General features: G+C 36.0%; 2 protein-coding genes across 5 annotated transcripts; one reads left to right on the forward strand and one right to left on the reverse strand.

The window, feature by feature from the left end:
• Nucleotides 1-1,051: 1,051 nt before the first annotated feature.
• LOC104889497 (pentatricopeptide repeat-containing protein At1g80270, mitochondrial) lies at nt 1,052-5,705 on the reverse strand. The gene is made up of 3 exons (XM_010674729.4): nt 5,532-5,705; nt 4,019-4,607; nt 1,052-2,382 (listed from the first exon to the last, which is right to left on the reverse strand). The coding sequence occupies exons 1-3, from the start codon at nt 5,567-5,569 to the stop codon at nt 1,132-1,134; spliced, it is 1,878 nt and encodes a 625-aa protein (XP_010673031.1). The 5' UTR covers nt 5,570-5,705; the 3' UTR covers nt 1,052-1,131.
• A 4,873-nt stretch (nt 5,706-10,578) lies between these two features.
• On the forward strand, nt 10,579-20,261 carry LOC104889498 (uncharacterized). Of its 4 annotated transcripts, XM_048639959.2 has the most exons (8): nt 11,773-11,914; nt 12,828-13,157; nt 14,768-15,208; nt 15,289-15,460; nt 15,557-15,697; nt 18,738-18,829; nt 19,350-19,418; nt 19,559-20,261. In XM_048639959.2, exons 2-8 carry the CDS (start codon nt 13,116-13,118, stop codon nt 19,997-19,999), a joined length of 1,398 nt encoding a protein of 465 aa, XP_048495916.1. In that variant the 5' UTR covers nt 11,773-11,914; nt 12,828-13,115; the 3' UTR covers nt 20,000-20,261. The 4 variants fall into 4 exon arrangements, with proteins under 4 accessions (XP_010673032.1, XP_010673035.1, XP_048495916.1 ...); XM_010674730.3 differs by lacking the exon at nt 12,828-13,157 and adding an exon at nt 10,579-10,763 and having other exon boundaries at nt 11,756-11,914; nt 14,768-15,460; XM_010674733.4 differs by lacking the exon at nt 12,828-13,157 and adding an exon at nt 10,584-10,763 and having other exon boundaries at nt 11,756-11,914; nt 14,768-15,460; nt 19,596-19,873.
• The last annotated feature ends 256 nt before the right edge of the window (nt 20,262-20,517 follow it).

Raw genomic sequence — 20,517 nt, forward strand, 5'->3', positions numbered from 1 at the left:
GTTTTAAAAAGTTTATTACACTTTATTTACGGTTCCCAATGCATATTTTCTTAGTGTTGAATTAGTTGGGTACTTAGGTTAAGGGTATGTGATTATTTGGGGAAGGGACCACTTGTAATTTTATTAAGTAAGGTGCATATGTCGTAAAAAAAGGGGGAGGGAGACTGGACACCATAAAGTTAATTATTGTTAGTTGTAAAAAGGTGGATTTTATTTTTGTAAGTAAGGATAATTTGGTAAAATAACACCTTAAAAGTGACCATATAAAGAAAAAAAAATTAAAGTACAGCAAGTAATGTAAAACTTCCATATATAAAAAGTGTAGCAAGGTTTTTGAAACGCAAGAAGTAATACATTAATACTATTGAGCATACATTAATACATTTATAATGCAAATGAAATTTAGGTTTTTTTATTTAAGCTTGCTAGGGATTATAAGTATTCGAGCATAGCTAGAGCTCAAATGAGCTTTCAAATTTCTTATTTGAGTTTGGCTCGTTGAGCATTTATTTGCTTGTTGGAGCTTGGTTGCAAAACAAAGCATGCATCTAAAGCTCTTTTTACTAGAGTAATATCAAAGTAGTTATATTAACCTAAAGCAATAGCACGATGAAAAATTCATATGTTTCGAAGATTTTCGAATATTCGAAAGTGATAGATTCTAATCCATATCCGATCCGAAGACCAAAAAAACGAATCAAATATTGGGTTTACCGAATCACAAAGACCATATGACAGATCGGATCGACCGCATTGGATGTTTTTGAACATCCCTATCAGTTACAACTTACAATCACTGTTTTTGTGGTCTGAACACCCGCATGCCCTATATGGTTTCTGAAATCGAATAGCATATGTGATTTTGCTCATCCATGGCTACACATGATTCCATATCATGTGTCTGATATGACATGCCACATTCTTAGTTCTGCTTAAGTTAAAGAAGTGGTTAACCTCTTTGTTCTGAATTTTCCTGAGTTGTCTAATATAATCTGAAAGTTAAAGAAGTGCTAATCACAGATACGACAGATAGAAGATTGCCAACTGGAGGTATTAAACAGAAGCAAAATTTTACGTACGCAGTTCCTCCTGCAAATACACCTTTCAGTTGCATCAACTAAAAAGAGTTCTTCAATCTATTAAATCAGACACGGAAGTCTTTCTAAACGCATCAACCTGAGATAATAGTCCAGCTAATGTTCTATTCGGGAATATATTATCTGCCTTCATCCTCTCTCTGAACCCATATCCTGGAGCCTTGGCATTTACATACGCTCGGAGGAGTGAATGGAATGGCCTTGCACGGGAAACATAGCCAGCCTGCTTCATCCTGTAGAAAAGTTTCTCAGCATTATGGACATCACCCTTGTTAGAATACTGGTCTAAAATAGCCATGTAAGAACTAAACAACGGCTTCTTTTGAGGATTCTTCTCTATTGCTTTCTGCAATATTGAGTCTGCTTTCTCAACTTCCCCAGCATCCACATAAAGCATCACAAGGGCATCCCAAACAACAGGTCCAATGTAGCAACCACTGTCTCCCATCTCTTTCAGCAGCTGCTTTCCCTTACTCAGCATTTTGTTCTCTGCATAAACTTTCAGCATGGCAGAATAATGCTTTGAAGAAAGGCTCCTGAGCGATTTTGTCATCTTCTTAAACACGGCTTCTGCCTGTTCAATGTTCTTCAGCTTTCCCCAAGCTTCGATAGCAGCCAAGTAATCTTGTTGGCGGGGTTTTGACCCGCAAATTTTCCACACTCTTTCAACATCATCAGTGTTGCCCAGATCTGCATATAAAGGGAGCAACATGGGGCAGATCCAGCGATTAGCCTGCAAGTCATCCCCTTCCATCTCCTTCAGAACTGCCTCTGCCTTTTCTTTCAGTCCACCATTAGCATAATGACGAGCAAGGGTCGCTTGGACACGGATGTTGGGTTTAACACCTTCAGCCCGCATTGTCGCAACAATTTGTTCCATTCCAACCACATCGTTTGCTATGCCTTTTGTGTCTATCAAGAGTTGGTAAGTAAAAAGAGTGGGCTTGATATCCTCTTTCTCCATCATTAGAAGCACATCTGCAATTTTTCTCTTATCAGTTCTCTTGTAAAGAACCAGCAACTGGTTGCAAGCAAAGGCCGTCAAAGGAAATCCTAGGTCCTTCATTTTATTAAAGATCTCTTCAGATTTAGCCGGGTTGGTGACAGACACACAGTTGGCCAGCAAAGTTCTATACACCACCTCTTGTCTGTGGGATTTGGGGATCGTGTCGATATAGTATTCCGCCTTATCAAGACCACGCAACTTGGCGATCAGATCAACCCTAGATGCATAATCTCGCTCCGTGAAATCGAAGTCCTCTTTTTTCTCCAGCCACTCTGACAGCTGATAGTTATAGAAATATATACATAAGGAAAAAATATGCCAACATTAATCACCTACTTTCAGATATCCAGAAAATGTAATTAACATACAATCAACTATCATTATCCGTCTTCCCTACAGATTGACTCCCTAATTATGGACTAAAAGCAAAAGATATAACCAAAAGGACAACTCGAATGAAAAAATAAAACGAAAAAGGGCCTCATAGATGCATCTGATGCAGAATGTATTTCCCGCCTAATATGAACTGTTTCTAATACAAACCTGAGGATACAACAGTCACTGCAAGATACAAGTTCAAATTCCATAAGCAATGAAGAAATAAATTGTAAACATCCCATAGACATTCAAGCAACAACCCATATTCCAGCAGCAACACAGATGAATAACTAAAACAGTCATGAGATTTCAAAAATGCTTTACCTTACGAGACATTTCAAATATGCTTTACCTTGTGAGAAGTTTCAAAATGCTCGTTATGGAAAGGAAATAATTGAAAGTTGAAACCACAACCAAGCATGAAAAGCATCCTTCACCTTTTAATCCAATATATTCACTAAAATATTATTGAAATCAATTTTATCCTGTTCCAAAAGCACACCGGGAAGAAAGAAATTGTATTTCATGCCCATTCATCCGAAGAACTTTGTCATATATTAAGTGATCTACACAACAATTGATATATATACAAATAATAAAATGGCAGCCATACCCAAATTTGGCTAGATAACTGGACAAAGAAATCGTTATGATAGAACAAACTTACACATAGTGAATAGGGAAGAAAGTTCATCAGTATAAATTAAGGTCGGAGAAACATCAAAAAGAGGAACCCACCCATCTAAGCATTCCTTCGCTAAAAAGTAAAAACAATAAAACTCTACCACATAGTAGCTACACTTCAACGTTGAGGCAGTCAGGTATTCCTTTAACCAAGAATGCAAATTCAATCTTTCAAAAGATATAGCACTGAAACTATAGTTATGAAAAAAAATATTAATAGTTAACATGATGGTGCTAATGAAGATGCACCAGTTAGAAAACAACAAATGCATATGACACGAGAGGATGGGACCATAGTAGAAAGATAGCATCATAAGCTCATTGCCACAAACAAGGTACTCTCATCAGGTTAATATGTAAAGCACACATGAATTTGAATATCAGAAAAGGATATCGAGTTCTGCTTCACCAAAAAACAATGTTCCACAAGGCTTTAGTATGCAAAAAAAATGTTTACACGCTTTAATCGCTTACTAAAATCTAAATGGCAGGACAGACTCTATTCCTGATAGCTTTGTTAACCTACGGATGTGACCATATGAGTCATCTGGTCTTACACATCATCATATAAAAAGCAAGATTTTAAGAAGCCACTTTCAACTCATCCCCGTTTTTGGAGATGTTTCATGTACATTGAAATGATTTTTTCAGAAAAAATAGAGATAAGAAAAGAATTGGGATTTGGGGGCATTGAAAATGATTCAGAAATGACCTTCAAAGCAATCATGAGCTGGATCCTATGAAGCTAATTAGTACTTTAAATAAATTTTAAGAAGAGATCATTAAAGAGGGGAAATTGCACAAACACGAGAAAATCACTTCCAAATGATGTAGAAGATTTAAGCATACGCACCTGCAAGGACTTCACATACATCTTGCGCCGCCTAAGATTCAGCAACACTTGATATGCTTCAGTGCGACTTACATCCTTTCCCTCAGCAACATACCTATCAAGAACATCTGACACAGCTTGACCAGATGCATCCAAAATTAATTTCAACAAAGGAGAGGGGCCCCAATTCTTCGTTGACTCTGCTCCCCCAGCAACCATCTCCGCATCCCCCATCAGCTCAGTTTCTAGATTCTCTTCCATATTCTCATCAACATTAGATAAATCAGATTCAGAATCAGATGAACTATCACTAGATTCATCATTTTTCCCAGTAGTCTCAGAGGCTTCAGGTGCTTCAAGCTCTGAAAACCCCTCTTCCACGTCATCCTCCTCTCCGCCACTTTTAGCACCGGCTTCTGAAGAAAGACTTCGATTTCCAACTGAGAAGTGATTTGAAAAATGTACTATAGGCTGGCATATATTAGATGATATCCAACTATCAAGTGTGAAGCCATGATGCTGAGAGTTACTTGACTTATCTTCAGTGTGGCTACTGAATGGTGCAATTCCAGCACAAGATCGGAACGCTGCTAGATTTAATCCTTGAGCTCTGAACAGTGAACATACAATGAAAATAGAGAGATTTACCAATATGCAAACAGTGGAAGGCGTGGCACATTTCGTATAAAGGGTCCACAACATTGAACTAATATCATGGAGGTAACGACATGTAAATAAACAATGACATAATAATGAAGAAACTTTGATAAAACACGAGGAATCAAGTCTAAATGCATGCTTGTCGCTCCTTCCAACTTAGACAACTGATAATGCAACATGTCAAGCTATAACTTGAACTCCTCGGTCCTCGCAACAGTTTAAGCAAGATATACTCATCACTTTGAAATGGCAAAACACACTACGTCTCAGACTATTGATTTTGGGTTCTAAGAACTGGCACTCAAGTTAACTATCCATCCCCAAATCCTAGGTGGGTTTCTCCCAAACACCCACCCGTTAAAATCAAGCTTCAGCTGAACAACCACAATTCACCACTACCACACAAGCCATCACCACAAAAACCCCACCCGGGATTTGATCGAACAAGCGACACCTTTCACCTAATGTTTTGATATATTTTAACAAGTTTTGGAACTCAACCAAGCAAGATATAACAACAGTCTCATTTCACATCATATACAGTCCCAAAATAACACCACAGTTTCCTCAACACCAACATTTTCATCCTCGAATTTTGTCATCTCAGATATAAGAAATTAATCCTACAATAACTTAATTGATCCCCCAAAACAAAAGTCACTCTTTTTTCAGCTGATGTCCAAAAATATATATAAATCCTAATTAATCAAGTAATCACAAATACCAATAATCCTCATTTTCCATCATAAAACACAGAAAAATGGTTTCGCTTTCTCATGATGAAATTAAAATCAGAAACATTCAATCACAAATTAATTAATCAAAAATACAACAGCAATCAGTGATACATTTAGGAAAGAGAGAGAGAGAGTACTTGACAGAATTTGCAGAAGCTCGACGAAGAGCCCACATTTTGGCAGCTTCGAGAAATTAATTGCTGGGAAAAAATGGAAGAACAAAAGAAGAGATTGTTGTCGAAGTTAGAGAGAGAATGATAAACCCTAGCAAAGTGAGATAGTGAAACTGCAAAAAATGACGACATACCTTAAACCCTAGTTACTAGTTAGTAGTTACCAACACTTGGGGATAAAAACTTTTATGCAGAAATAAAGGGTAAAAAATAAAAATATGTATGGGGTAAATTTTTTTACACCTCGTTATGATTTAAAAAGAAGGATTTGCGGATAGAGTTGTAAGTTATTTGGTTAAAAAAATTTATGTAGAAATGAAGGGTAAAAAATAAAAATATGTATGGGGTAAATTCTTTTACACCTCCGTATGATTTAAAAGGAAGGATTTGTGGATAGAGTTGTAAGTTATTTGGTTAAAAAAATTTATGTAGAAATGAAGGGTAAAAACAAAAATGAGGATGGGGTAAATTCTTTTACACCTCGGTAAGATTTAAGAGGAAGGACTTTGTGTGTGGATTGTATGATTTTTGATTTTGGACAGGTAGAGTTTGTGGTACTGGCAAAGGGCGAGAGAGGAGGGTCGTCGTGTATTGTATGGTTTTTGACTTAGGGCCGTGGGATTTTAAGTTATCGGTTTTTCTAACCTATGCGCCTATTGCAAAGTTGAAACCTATATTTTAAACAAAACAATTAGCAAAATAGAATATGTTAAAACTATAAAGTTATTGTATGGTGCATTTTATTACAAGTTTGAAACTACCATCCCATGTTTTTGAAAAAAACACATATGAGAACCAAATCTATACTTTGACCATGGACCCAAATCCGGCAAGTCCAAAAAAATTGGGATTCATATTCAGAAAAACTTTGTTAGGTCGGGTCCAAAATTTATTACCATTTATATTCTAAAGCGTATGAGCTCGTATTTTATTACCTAACAGGTGATTTTCTATGATTTATCGTTCATTGTTTAATAATGCCAGTTAATCATGACCAAATAAATGGTTCATAAGGATGGGAATTTATTATATCTCTTAATCGTGAGTAAAATAATTTTTTATTTATATAATCATATAAGCAACCTAGTTTAATCTTATGAGTAACCCTGTTTAATCATATATAAAACTTCATTAATTCATAACATTAACCTCGTTTAATCATACGAGTAAATTCAATTGTTCACAAATAAGGTATATACCTTTTTTATTAATATTAATACTTGTAACTTTATTCATTCATGAGAATAACCTCATTTAATCATACGACGACCCTAATTTGTTCAAAAAGGTAACTCATTTCTTTATACGAGTAACCCCATTCGTCTATAATAGTAACTTCAATATCATATAATGTCCCTATTTAATCATACGAGTAATCTCAATTGTTCACAAAAGTAACCCTTTTTCTTCATGCGAGTAACTTCATTTATTCATAGCAGTAACCTCATTTAATCATATGACGACCCTATTTAATCATGCGATTAACCCCAATTAGTCACAAAAGTAGCTCCCATTATGCATAAGAGTAACCTTATTTATTCACACGAGTAACATCATTTGCTCATTTGATCATACGATAAACGCTATTTTAATCATATGAGTAACCCATATTGTTTACAAAAATAAACTCATTTATTTATATGATCAGTAACCTTATCTGTTCTTAAAAGTAACCTCACTTAATCATACAACGATCATATCTAATGATACAAGTAACCCCAAATTTTCACAAAAATAACCCCATTTTTTATGCTAATAACCTCGCTTAGTTAATACGACGACCTTATCTAATCATACGAGCGCGAGTAACTTTAATTGTTCACAAAAGTAATCCAATTTCTTTATATGGGTAACATCATTCGTCCACAAGAGTAATATCACTTAATCATACGACAATCCTATTTAATTAATCATATAAACCCAATTGTTCACCAAAGTAACTTCATTTCTTCACACGAGTAACCCCATTTAATCATACAACGACTGTGTTTAATATTACAAATAACCCCAGTCGTTCACAAAAGTAACCCCATTTATTAAAACAAGGGACCTCATTTGTTATTAAGAGTAACCTCATTTAATCATACGACGATCCTATTTAATTATACTAGTAACCCCAATTGTTAACAAAAGTAACCCAATTTCTTCATACGAGTAAAGTTATTAGTATTCCATTTTATAATAAAAGTAACTCTATTTGTTTATAAGTGTAATACCCTTTTATTGTTAAGAATAACCACGTATTAATACAAGTAACTCCATTTGTTCATAAGGATTTTTACAAAAGGGTCAACTTCAAAAGACCATGTCTTACAACAAACTTAACACATTGGAAAAATTCAAGTTGGACATAAATTTTTTGGCTTGGTAGCTTTAAGACGCATAGTCAAAAGTTTGATTCCGATGAGAAACGAGTGAGATATAACATTTTGAATATGACCTAACGCGCTGATACGCGAACGCACAACTACAACAATATTTACAAGCGTGGCATGTGATAAATCATATCTATATATAGTTTTTAGGTGTATTTAGGTTGCATTTTAAAGCATTTAGATTCATATTGAGGTTCTTGCATCATATTCTTAAGTTATATTATTCTACTCCTATTAGATACGTTTTCTTATTGTTTACGAATTTTAGGTAATGAGAACGTATTTGGAGTATAATTAGCTAAACTTGAGAATTAGGAGCACTTTGAAAGAAGCTATAATGCATAAGGATCGTATGATATGTCATACTACGAGTTTGAAACTAAACGGAAAATCATTAGAAGAAATGCGAAACAAGAGTCACGTCTACTCTTCTGATCATAACTTTTGATGTGCTTTTTAGAATCGAGTAATTCCAGCAAGGTTGGAAACTAGACTTGAGGAGCTTTTAGGTGGCACGCCCCGAGTAGACTTCTAGTCAAGGAGTTATGCCTTTTTGAAGTTGGGACTATTTATGCTGTAATTTTATTTTTTAGGTTTTAGTTGAGTTTCTTCATGTTTTTCTCTCTAGTTATTAGTTGCAAATCCTAGTTTCTATTTTCTTCATTAATTCATGAGTTTATTATTTTCATTCTCTTTCTTTCATTGATCTCTTTGCTTATGCTTTTATTTGTAGATTTATATTTTATTATTTATTTCATGATTGAGTAATTTTTATTTCTAGGGTTTGGGAATCCATGTTATATGCTATGAATCTTGATTGATGTTTATTGATGGCTTGATTAGTCAATGATATTTCTAATTAATTAGTGTTTTTATTGTTAATCTTGCAACCTGATCAATTATTTGATTAAATCTTGATAATAAGAGTTAGAATGACCAAGATCTTACTTTTAAAGGCTTAATTGCCTGCAATTAGCAAACTTGATTATGTTAGCGACCGTATTGTATACGTTAATTTGAGGGCTGTAAGACCCGACTATATGATTAACTTGCTCTAGATATCTGATTAATTGAACAATTGATGGTATTTTGATAGATTGTATATATGAACATGGTGAACCATTACCTTAGATCCTTTTTAGTTTGATTTTCGTAGTTTGGTTAGTTTAGAACTTTAATTCTCATATTCCTGATCGCGTTCAGTTTACATGTACCTTAGAAACTAGAATAAAACGACCATCTCTCCATGAAGTCGATCCTACCTACCCTATTATATCGTTAGAAGGTTTTGCAGTAATTTCCTTTGATAGGTGTACGACAACCTATAAGCCTGTTGTACTTAAGACGGGCCGTGGGTTTTAATATTGTACTACTAATTTTTATTATATTTTGTTTATTTGAGAAGCCAAGATCAACTTGTTAAACCTTGAGTTTGCGGGAACAATATAATTAATAGGTTACAATTCAGTCTTGTTGAAGTTTTGACATTCATAGAAGGCAACAAAAGGGATCGACGAGATTAACCAGAGTCGCCAAAATAGATTCGTCTCGTACTGAAATACCCGACCAAAAGCACGCCTCTTCACCAGAAATAATGATCCTAAAAGAAGCATAATCATGAATAACATGTCCCGAATGAATTTACCCGGCTTGAATATGCATGCCTCAAACTTGACCAGAACTGAAAAATGATAATATTAGTTACTTTTTTTAAAGTAAATTTTGAGAAAAAATCGTCATGAAATACTAGAATATGAGTTAGCCATTACCCATTAAATATTTTATTACTTACTCTTATATATGTTTTATATATTTTCCATATTAGAAAGCCGATTCAATCCGACTCGTTCTAACACAACTCGACCTGATGTGGTCCGAATTTTCGTGGACACGAGATGGCAATCGGAAAACGAACAAAAACTTGGCCCGATTATGGCCCAACCCGTACGATCCCGTTTGCCAGCTATAAGATATTAAGATTAACTAATTCCTCATCAACACTATAGATCACCTATAAGAAATTAACTCCATTTCAAGGCGGTTCATCTCAACCAATGCTTTTGGAGGCAAACCAAACAAAATACTTCATGTAGCCTAGAGGTGATCATTTTGGTCCGCCCCGCTGGCCCGGCCCGTTTTTGGGCAGAATTTTTCGGCCCGGCCCGCCCTTATTTTTTTGCCTTCGGGCGGGCTTTGGGCAAGCTAAAAACGACTTTTTAGTCTATTTTTTGGCCCGATCCGTTTTGGCATGCAAAAGCCCGCTAATTTAGGCCCGAAATAGCGGGCTTTGGACACAAAAAATTCGACCCGAATGTAGGCCCGGCCTGACCAATGGGCAATTTTTTTTGGCCGCAGCCCGACCGGGCCCATGATCACCTCTAATATAGCCAACCATCATACCATTTTTTTTTTGTCTCATTTCTTATAAATGATTTGATCACCCGAATTAGGTTATCCTTACAAAGAAGCATAATAATCTTGTATCAAATATTTTTCTCCAAAATGTAAAAATTTAAAATAAGATTTCATAATTTTAGAATCGGACCCTCTTATTTATTGGATCTATGTCAATGTAGTTTGGATATTTTTAAACACCATGGCCTACCTTTTATATCTTACATAAATAAAAAAATCCTACTAATCCTACTAGGAAACAAACATAGAACAACATAACATAACATTTATCCTCCTTGAATCAATATATCGAGAATCTGAACCGAAGAACAGACATTTCTAAGGTTTACAGTTTACACTCCGACAAGAACTCGACTACCTGACGAAATTCAGAGCCAAAACACGACATTTCAAACAATTGAAATCAGTAAGTTTTATTCATTTCGTTGATTCTTCATATTAGCGTTGTCAATTTTTTCAATCTAGGGTTTTCAGTAACGTCTTAGGTTTTCTGGTGATTTATTGATTTTGAGCATCCATTTTTGAGCTTCTTCTATTTATGTTATACATAGCCTTAATTCTATTAGGTTTTCGCAATTAATTGAACTTCTTTAGTGTTCTTCAAGTTTCTATCATGTTTTTTCGCTTCTTCTGGAAATTTGAGTTAATTTTGAAGCAATATCACAATATGAACCTACTGTAATCATATGTTTGTTGGTTAATACTGGAATCTTTATTGGGAATTGAGAGTTTTTACTTGAAATTCGTTATTTGTCTTGGATATGCTCATGAAAGTCTTGGTATTGTGTGTTTTTGAGTTATAATGTATGTTTTGTTTATCAGGACTAATCTTAGTGGCTAGTTAATGTCGAATTGTCTATCGTACTTTTATTTTGAGGGGGAATAGTGGCTCGAGTAGCAGAAAGAGTAGGAGGGGTATATCATTTACTTATCTTGGATTGATGTTGGACTAGTATCTTGTATTGTTTTGTAGCATTGTATCAGGTTGTTTAATCTAGGGTTTGAGAGCTGAATGAAGCTCCACGTTAAATTTTAGGGAGTGTGGTAGTGTCTGATAGATGGGTTTTAATCAATAAGGTTTTTTTTTTTTTTTAATCTTATGATACATTGTTATTGTGATTCTAGCTACTATTAAATACATTTAGATAGGGTCCATAGGAGCTTCTTAATGGTATTGTGATGCAACGTGTAGTAGTATATGTTTTTTTTTGTTGAGTATCCTTTCTTCCTTTTCTTATATGTTGTTACTTGTTAGTGGTACTTGAGTTAGAGTTTGAGGGTTGTGGGAACTGGGAATTACACCTTGATAATTGAATTTTTTTGGTTACCTCGGTGGATACAACTTTGTCTAGTTTTGTAGGCCGATGGTGTGTTTGATGTGTTCACATTTCCATGTAGGACCTATTTCATATTATCTTGCCACAATGGATTCTAATGTGTCCTCGCCAACCCAAGAAAGTAATGAACATAAGGCTGAATTTCGCAAGATTACAAATGAAGCAGCTAACAGAAAATATAGGCGTCACTCTCCTCTTTCTGGATCTTCTGATGAAGAAGGTTAGTCCTTGTAGTTGCTTTTTTTCTTCCTCGCTCTTGTTTGTGAGCAAGTAGATTGGAAGCTATAAAGGAGATATTATGTCGGTGCTCCCTACTTTAAAGAATACATAGCAATCTGGTATATAGTATTATCTTTTGTTATTTACACTTTTTACACGGTTTTCATTTTATCTTAAATGTCTTGTTGTCTATCTGGTTCTATCTTTATTTCTTCTCCCTGTCCCATCTCTTTGGAATTTTCTATTGTGTTTATTTCTCTTATGAATCTGCTACATTCTACACTATCAATCGTACAACTATTTGGAGGAAATAAAAGGCACAAGTTTGATATTCTTCTACTTCTTTTCCATGTACTTTTTATTGTACCAATATATGACTTGCACGAAATCCCTCAGTAGAAACTATTACCCCATTCGAGAGTGTTTTCCCTCTTGGTTGTTTGTTTATCTTGTTCAGGAAGAGCTATGTAATGTGTATCATAACTTTGTTGCAACATTTCATCTGTAATATCTTTAGTGAGCTTGCTCTTTATATTACGAAACATAAGCTAGTTGACAGGCTCTAAAAAGCTATTTTTGGAGAGGCCTAATGAAGTTTTTCAGCTAGCTTATGATCATCAATGTTTATATTTAGAAGTATCTATGGACTTATATTTCAGTTAGGTTACTTGGTTTTGCCAACCACTTTAAGAAAAAAGCACCTGAGGTGCTAAGGTTCAAGGCTCAAAGAGTGATTGACTGATAGCCTCTGGGGTGCCTAGAGGCCACAAGAGGTGCAGGTGCATCTCTGAGTTTCTGCTTCAATGTCCTTCTAAGTTGTTATGTAGGAGCTATAAACTTTCTGATTCTTGTAAATTAAAAAAATGTGCTATGGTTAATTACTTAATTATGATGCATTGGACATGTCTAAGTAGTGCTGTATTGCGTGTTGACATGATCGGACATGGGATATAACCCGGATGTGTTTGGGATTCTTGAGGGGGAGATATGACCCTTCAGTGCTGCTCTGTCTGTGGCTGACTGCTGACCTATCAGTGCCGATGAAGGTGCCTCAATTACGACAACTTTGAGAATAGGTTTGAGTGCTAAATTCCAAGATTTGTCATTCGAGAGCAAAAACTATGAAACCGGCAGTTGGGACTTTAGGGTATTTATTCAAGGGTATATTGTAGAACCATCCACCACCTCTTCGTCATTGGTTGATGCTGGCAGCTTGCCTGTTGTCTTCTCCCGCTAGACTTGGGGTATGTTTAATGTCCCTTTTCACCTATTGTTTCATAATCTGCTTTCAGTAAAGGAAAGAATGGAATTGATGTAACTCAAACTGATGTATTTTGTTGTCCTTTGTTTCCTCCTGGATTTTGTTTCTTTTGATTGCTTTGGAACAGGGTGTGATGGTTTTTAAAAATCAAGAATGGAAACTGCCAAGATAAGGCAGCTCAAATGCTTTCTTCCTATTGATGAGGCTGTGCAGCCGATTTTTTTTTTTTGTGTGTACATTAATCTTTACTCCCTCCGTCCCAAAATATAGTTCCCATTTCCATTTTGGGTGTCCGAAAATATAGTTCCCATTTCCGTATTTAGTTCCACATTTTTCCGTAATTTGTCTAGAAAAACCGTGTCCCATCATTTATTTGCTTCTTAATTTTGTTTTTTTTTGTTTTGTTATTCAACCCAAGTGTTATAATTAATGTTCTTTCACCAATTATTCTCCATTCTCTCTCCTAAAATCATCTTTTCCCATACAACATTTATTTAAATAAACAAAAAATCTTTACTATCCCTCTTAGATTCTACTTGCATAAATTACCGTGAAAAAAGGGAAATGGGAACTATATTTTGGGACGGAGGGAGTACTAATTTGAGCTTTGATCATAAGTATTTTCACTTATTAGATGAAACAGTTTTATAAAGTTGTTCTTTCTTTATTAAGTAGTGATTGTAAGAGTCCTTTTAAAAAATAAAAAAAAATGTCTGATAAATCATAAATGTATACAAGTCCCCATATATTTTGATCCTGAAAAAATAAGATGCATACATATGCAGTATTTTTTATATTTTTATTCACAAGTCTAAGTTACGTATCAGTCCCTCCATATACTGGAAAGATTACTATAGTGACCGCTTTCATCTTTCCCCCGAATTTCATCACTTTCAGGCTCAAGTGCCTCTTCATCCATCTTCATTCGAAGACCTTGTGAAATTTTTGAGGTCCTTGCACAGTTGCACCCGTTGCACGTATGTGTATGAAATCAAATAGTCAAAATCTCGAACTACCTGAATTATTCTTTTAGTGGTGCTTAGTTGAATATAGTCGAGTACTTTAGTTTGCAGGAGATAATGATACTTTCACTATTTTAATTCTTGAACTTTTAGTTGATGCCCATGGAGCTGAAGCCGTGGTAGAATTATGTTTGTCACCTTAGCGAAAACTCGCTGTGCATAAAGATTCAGTTTTTGAACTACCTCCTTTTTGTGAAATTTGTCATCTGTAATGCAGTAAGTCCTTTCTGATCATTTTTGAATATCGGTTTTGATTCAGATGTATATAAGCTTCAAAGTGATGATTATGGTAAGGTAACAGAAGATAAATTTTTTGTGCGTTTGAAGAGGACATGTACGTTTTACCTGCAATTTTGCATATACAATATTGTGGCCTTTCACCTTACACCCGACTTAGTGGTTGCTTTTTTCCAAGAACGTTTATCATTTTTTCTGATGTGAAGATTTGAGTGCTCTATTATGACTAAATTCTATCTTTGCTGCTATTATGTGGTCTATACCATTCCATGTTTGGAGCAGAGGTATGTGATCTTTGAATGTATAATAATAAGTGTCCATTTTCTGTAATCAGGGAGCCCAAAGCGTGATCACATGTCAAGAGGAACGTCAAAAGCTTTCGACCATGAGAGGAGGAACAATGATAAAGCGGATGACAGAAGCTTCAGTCGTCGTAGCAGTGATCGACATTCTTCAAGAGGTAATAGATATGATGAGCAGTCTAGGTATGGGAAGCATGCAGATGAAGATGATAGAAGTCATGCAAAATCATCTGCTCGGTCAGGACGAGAGTCAAGAGGTGGCTCTAACGCTGATTACAGAGATCGAGATAGTGACTATGGTAGGTCAAGGGACCGCTACAGGGATGTGGACAAGTATCCTCGAGATAAGTCTGATAGAAACAGATATGATGGGAGGCATGGAGGTAGATATGATGACCGTGATCGGCATTCTAAGGATAGAGATCACCACCAAGACGAGAAGAGAGATTACAGGAGCTCTAGGGATCATAGAGGTAATCGGACAACATCTAATGAATATTCAACAGGCCACAAAAGTGATCCCAACTCAAAATTGGAAATTCGTGATATGAAGGATTTAGATGGTTCAAAGTTCATCAAGGAAAAGAGTAAAAATGAGGCGCTGGATAAGCCCGTAGATAGACATGACAGAGCAACGGGAAGGTCTGAAGAAAGATCTGCTTTTGAGAGTGATGACTTTGCTGCCAAAAGACCTAAGTTCAGCTCGGGCAGTGATCCAAGGAAAGGTTGAACCTCTGCAGTTGTCTTTTCTAATATTTTATATAAAATTTAGGTTGTGGGTTCTTGTCATATGAATTATTTTAAAATTTTAATTGCACCAGATGAAAGGCAAGTGTCAGGTTTCAAGAAAGGTGAAGATTTTGCATCTGAATTATCACCTGAGCAAGGCCCTGTTTCTGGTGCTGATTCTGGCACTTGTGTGGATGCTGCTAAAATTGCTGCTATAAGAGCTGCTCAATTAGGTAATTTTAATTTCCGAAAAAATTATGTCGGTGTCTGAACTGAATATTCTACCAAATAAGGTGCTTTCCCGCTTTTCATAATCATGTTCATCTAGCCTTCTGCTATGGGCTCCCTTAACAGAGAATCTTCCCACCAGGGGCTGGGGGTAGGTAACTCCTTTTCCCCTTATTGTAGCACTCTTGGCATGATGTCATCTATTGTTGGTTTCTGTTTGGACTCACATATTAGGAAATACACATCTAACTTTTGCAACTCTGCATGTCTATTATCAAATTTACAAGCTTCTTTTCAAAAAATTAAAATCTACGCCTGCGAGGCGCAAGTGTTTTATTATTCACAAATCTAGCATCTCACCTTGGCTTATGTTGTAAGAACACATTAATGTCTCCTGTCTTCTGTTTTATTTCTTTCACTCTTTTTTATCCTCAGAAAGCAATTGCGCTTGGGCCTATCTTTAGATTGCTTACTTCCTTTATGCGCTGCAGCATATGCATTGATTTAATTCACTGTTACAGTGCTACTTAGCCACCAAGATCTATGTCATGCTCTAGCATGTGACAGCACTGTAGGGAATCATTTGTTCCTTTACTTCTATGATAGTAGAGAGGCCATGTAGATACTTGAAAGAAGCATTGATTGGTTACTTACTTACTTACATCTTTTGAAGAAATGATTTAGTTAATAATTTGGTGAGAGATAATTGTTCTGGTGGATTAGACCTACTTCTTTATAAAGTGCAGCAGTGGCGTAGTTATATAGAACAGTAGCAGGGATTGAACAGATCAAGATTTGTGCAGCCTCACCTCAGATACTGCCAAAGCATACCTTATGATTAGTGGTATTAATTAGTGATGATGATATGAAATCATGACATATGAAGTATGATGATTTTAAGAAACAATATGTTATGAACTGACATATCCAAGGCAGAAGAAGAAGAAAATGAATTTGATTAGGAATTCTGGGAACCAGAACAATGGACATATACACAAGCTCTCATGATGCTTCTTCTCCCTCAAATCACAAAACAAAACTAAAGAAACTCTTCATAATACTCAACTTGATTTCTCCCTCTTTGATTTCTTTATCCGTAGACAAACTCATTCTCTACACCAATTATCTTCCTCTACAAGCTATTCTTGCCAACCTAATTATTCAATACCTACACTACCCCTCCATATTAGGCCATATTATGGTGGTAGAAAGATGAGTTGGGTGATTTGGGTTTAGAAATATAAAGTCAAGAAGTGATTGCAAATGTTGAAGAACAATTTAAAAAATTGGAAGTTGGTGAGCTGGAGTAAGTGTCAGAAAAGAAAAGGTATAAAGGATGTCGTGGGCTTAACCATGAATGAAGAATTTAGTAAGTAGGCATGGATGACTATCACGTTTGGATGTATGGGTGGTGTTTGGTTTGATATGGTGAATGGGTACACAGGATGGAATTAGAAGTTAGTTTGGTTTGAAAGTCGCTATGGGGTTAGAAAATGTTAGAATGTATGGAAATTAGAGTTGATATGGTGAATGTGCACACTGGATGGAATTGGAAGTTAGTTTGGAATCAAAAGTCGCTCTGGGGTTAGAAAATATTAGAATGTATGGAAATTTGAATTGGGTCGTGGAGAAATAGGGGTTGAAAAGTAGGGTCATGGGGGTGGGTTTGGAATCAGGATCGGCAGACTCATGCACAAGCTCATCAGTTGTGGTTGGCAGTCAATTTGTGGGCTGGACAAATATGGCGAGTTATAATTTTAAGCAGGGGTGGTTTTTATGAAAATTTGTTTGGGCTACGTGTTTTAATGGTTTATATAAATGATGGGTTCATGAGCCTTATGTTGGTTAGCCTAGAAATAAAGCATGACCTCTTGAATTGGAGAACAGTGTATTGTCTATGCCAAAATGCTGGATTCAAACTCTCTAGCCCCAATCGGATCTCTTTTGTTGTGTCATGAGTGAGGCGATTATCATGAAATCGGCTCTTTAGGATGCTCCAACAACATTTTCTAAGGTTTGCTTCTTCTCCAAGGCAGCAAGGAACACCCAACTTGTTTCTGTCTAAGTTTTATTCAGGATGCAGTTCTTTCTGAATATCCAAAATAAAGCCGATTCTCGCATCTCTTTTCTAAGAAGGCTGCTGCCATAGGATCCTTGGCCACTTCAATCTATTATCTTTCTTGTTCTGCCAGGCGGCCAATTAGCACGTGTCTTTTGTAGTCATGAACAAATCCTTTAGGTTTTTCTACGCTCCCTTCTTACATCCAAGTTTTGAATTTTTTACTGTAATCTCCCCTATTTCATTCTACGCTCGCCAAAGGGTTAACTAATATTTCTTTTCTGGTCAGGTTTCTCAATTGCGTACTGTGCTATATGAAGCATGGTGTTTTAACTAGGTGTTTCTCTGTGGGTACTGCCAATAGAAGCCTAGGGTAGAATAAAGGTGAGGGATATAAGCTTATCTATGGCAATTTCTGGAAATACGAATTAGATTTAGGGAAAGAGTGGTGTGGTGGGTTTTGGGGCAGGTTGATGACCCCTAAGAAAGGAGGTACGCTTTTGTTACGTTTTTCTTCGATCATTCCTGCCTTTTGGATATCACTTTTTCTGCTAAATTTTTTCTCTTGCCTTGCATGTGCCTTGATAGGTTATATTGTGAATGAAGTTACATTTTCTCCACTAGATTAAATGATAATGTAGTCTCCCTTGTTATTATAACCTGCTCTAGCATTTGATAAATGATTCTATTGGTATTTTCGTGGTGTTACTTTACTGGCTAGTGGTATGCTGCTTCACGGGGACTCGGGGAGAAAGGGGATCTGACATTATTGCATTGTAGGATGAGAAAAGTTGGCTAGATGAGTAAGTTTCACATTGTTAGCTTTGTATGACAAAGAGATGTCAGTTGGGCCTTACTGAGTATTGTTGGATTTGGAACTTGGGATGTGGGATCTAGAACTCTGTGATTGAGAAATAAACCATTGAAAAGTCATTGACTGTGTATAAATGGTCATAATGAATTGAAGGCGGTAATTTTTACTGCAGTTAATCAGAACCTTACAAGTACGGGATTCATGACCGCTGATCAGAAGAAAAAGCTGCTATGGGGAAAGAAGAAGACCACTGTTACAGAAGAGGTACTTGTAAAATTCCTTTTTTATTTGCTTATACTCTTAATGACTAAAACACTAAATTCTATTGGCTGGCTTTAATTTTTGTAAACATGTAGCTTGTTAAGGAACTATGCCATTGCCTGGCTGTGAAACTCACCCTCTAATATGAACAGTTGGTTAGCTCTACTGCTGATAGCAGGAAAATGGAAACGAATTATTATCTGATTTTGATTGACCTATCGTCTTTTATGTGATTCGTTTACGCTGTGCTGTCACTTTAAGTCTCTGCCTCAAAAATATATTTTCATCACTCTTCTTAGAAACGGTTAACAGCACAGGCAAGTCATCACATTTATGTTCGTCACTCTGTGAGATGGGAATTCTGCATGTTCAGTCAGGGATGATGAATTGATGATTTACTGATAAGCAGTACAAAATTCCGGTTCCCGGAAAGAGTGACCATGTTATTCTCTGTTATTTTATTTGCTATTTACCTTATTTGCTTCTCATCTCTGGTTTTGTAAATGCTTTCCAATACATACAGTCTAGTCATCACTGGGATACATCTCTTTTTTCTGATCGTGAGCGACAAGAGAAGTTCAACAAACTCATGGTAATTCTCCTTTATTTGTAATATTCTTGTATTAATCTATATTTTTGTTAAAAAGAAAGTTAATAGAATCATCATCCTTGTACAGTGAAGAAGCTTATAGATATTTTCTCAATTAGTATTCTTCACTAACACAGTTTTAGAGTCTGAGGTTGCCTTGGTACATATGGCCGATTGTAGGGTGTGAAGGGCGAAGTAAAAGTGGACACAAAACTGCCGAGCAGCGAAGATGCAGAGAAGCAGAGAGAACTTCAGCTGGATTTGGAGAAGCAATATACTGCTGGCCTTCGCCGAAGAGATGGTCGCACTGTAGGATTAGGCCTGTAAAGTTTTACTTGAATGGTCCTCTTACAGCTGAGACATTATCTTGCTGTATGATACATTTCCTTTGTATGAGAATTTTGGTGAGTGTAGTGTTGTACCCCTTGAAGGCTATGAGAAACTCTAGATTTAATTTAGCTATTGCTTATTGCTATTGCTATTGCTATTGCTATTGCTATTGCTTTTGTTGCTTTCTTCTTACCACACCTTACAGTGGGACATATGTACTTAATAACGTAGTTTATTCTAGATTGACGAAGTAGCAATTTGGAAGAGGGTGAGACATAAGATGAGGCAATGAATGCTAAAGGATTATATTTCCTAGTGTTTGAAAGCCCATCTCTACTGCTTGTATTTATTTCTTAATGTTGGGCTTTGGGATCTATGGCCCGTTTCTCTTTCTTTCCTTTTCTAGGTTTTCTTTTACTCTTGTATATATATTACTCACTTTTCTACTGATAGAGTTAGGTTGTAAATCATATAATATCATTATCAATATACAAGTTCATGAATCTTTGAGATCAACTCTTCTTCCTTCAACCTTGGAGTAATAACCAATTACTCCTTCACCAAAGTTTTCATGGTATCAGAGCAGCACAACCAATAAAGTTCCCAACTTTATTTTTTCATCGTAAGTCACGCCTCTTTCTCTCTCATTTCTTTATCTTTCCACCATGACTGCCATCCCAGAAGATACCCAAAAAATAGACCAATCTCACACCCTTTTTCTCCACCATGCGGACCACCCAAGTTATATTCTCTCTCCTGAACCACTTGATGG

Source organism: Beta vulgaris, chromosome 3, assembly GCF_026745355.1.
Source record: "Beta vulgaris subsp. vulgaris cultivar EL10 chromosome 3, EL10.2, whole genome shotgun sequence".
Classification (NCBI taxonomy): Eukaryota; Viridiplantae; Streptophyta; class Magnoliopsida; order Caryophyllales; family Amaranthaceae; genus Beta; species Beta vulgaris.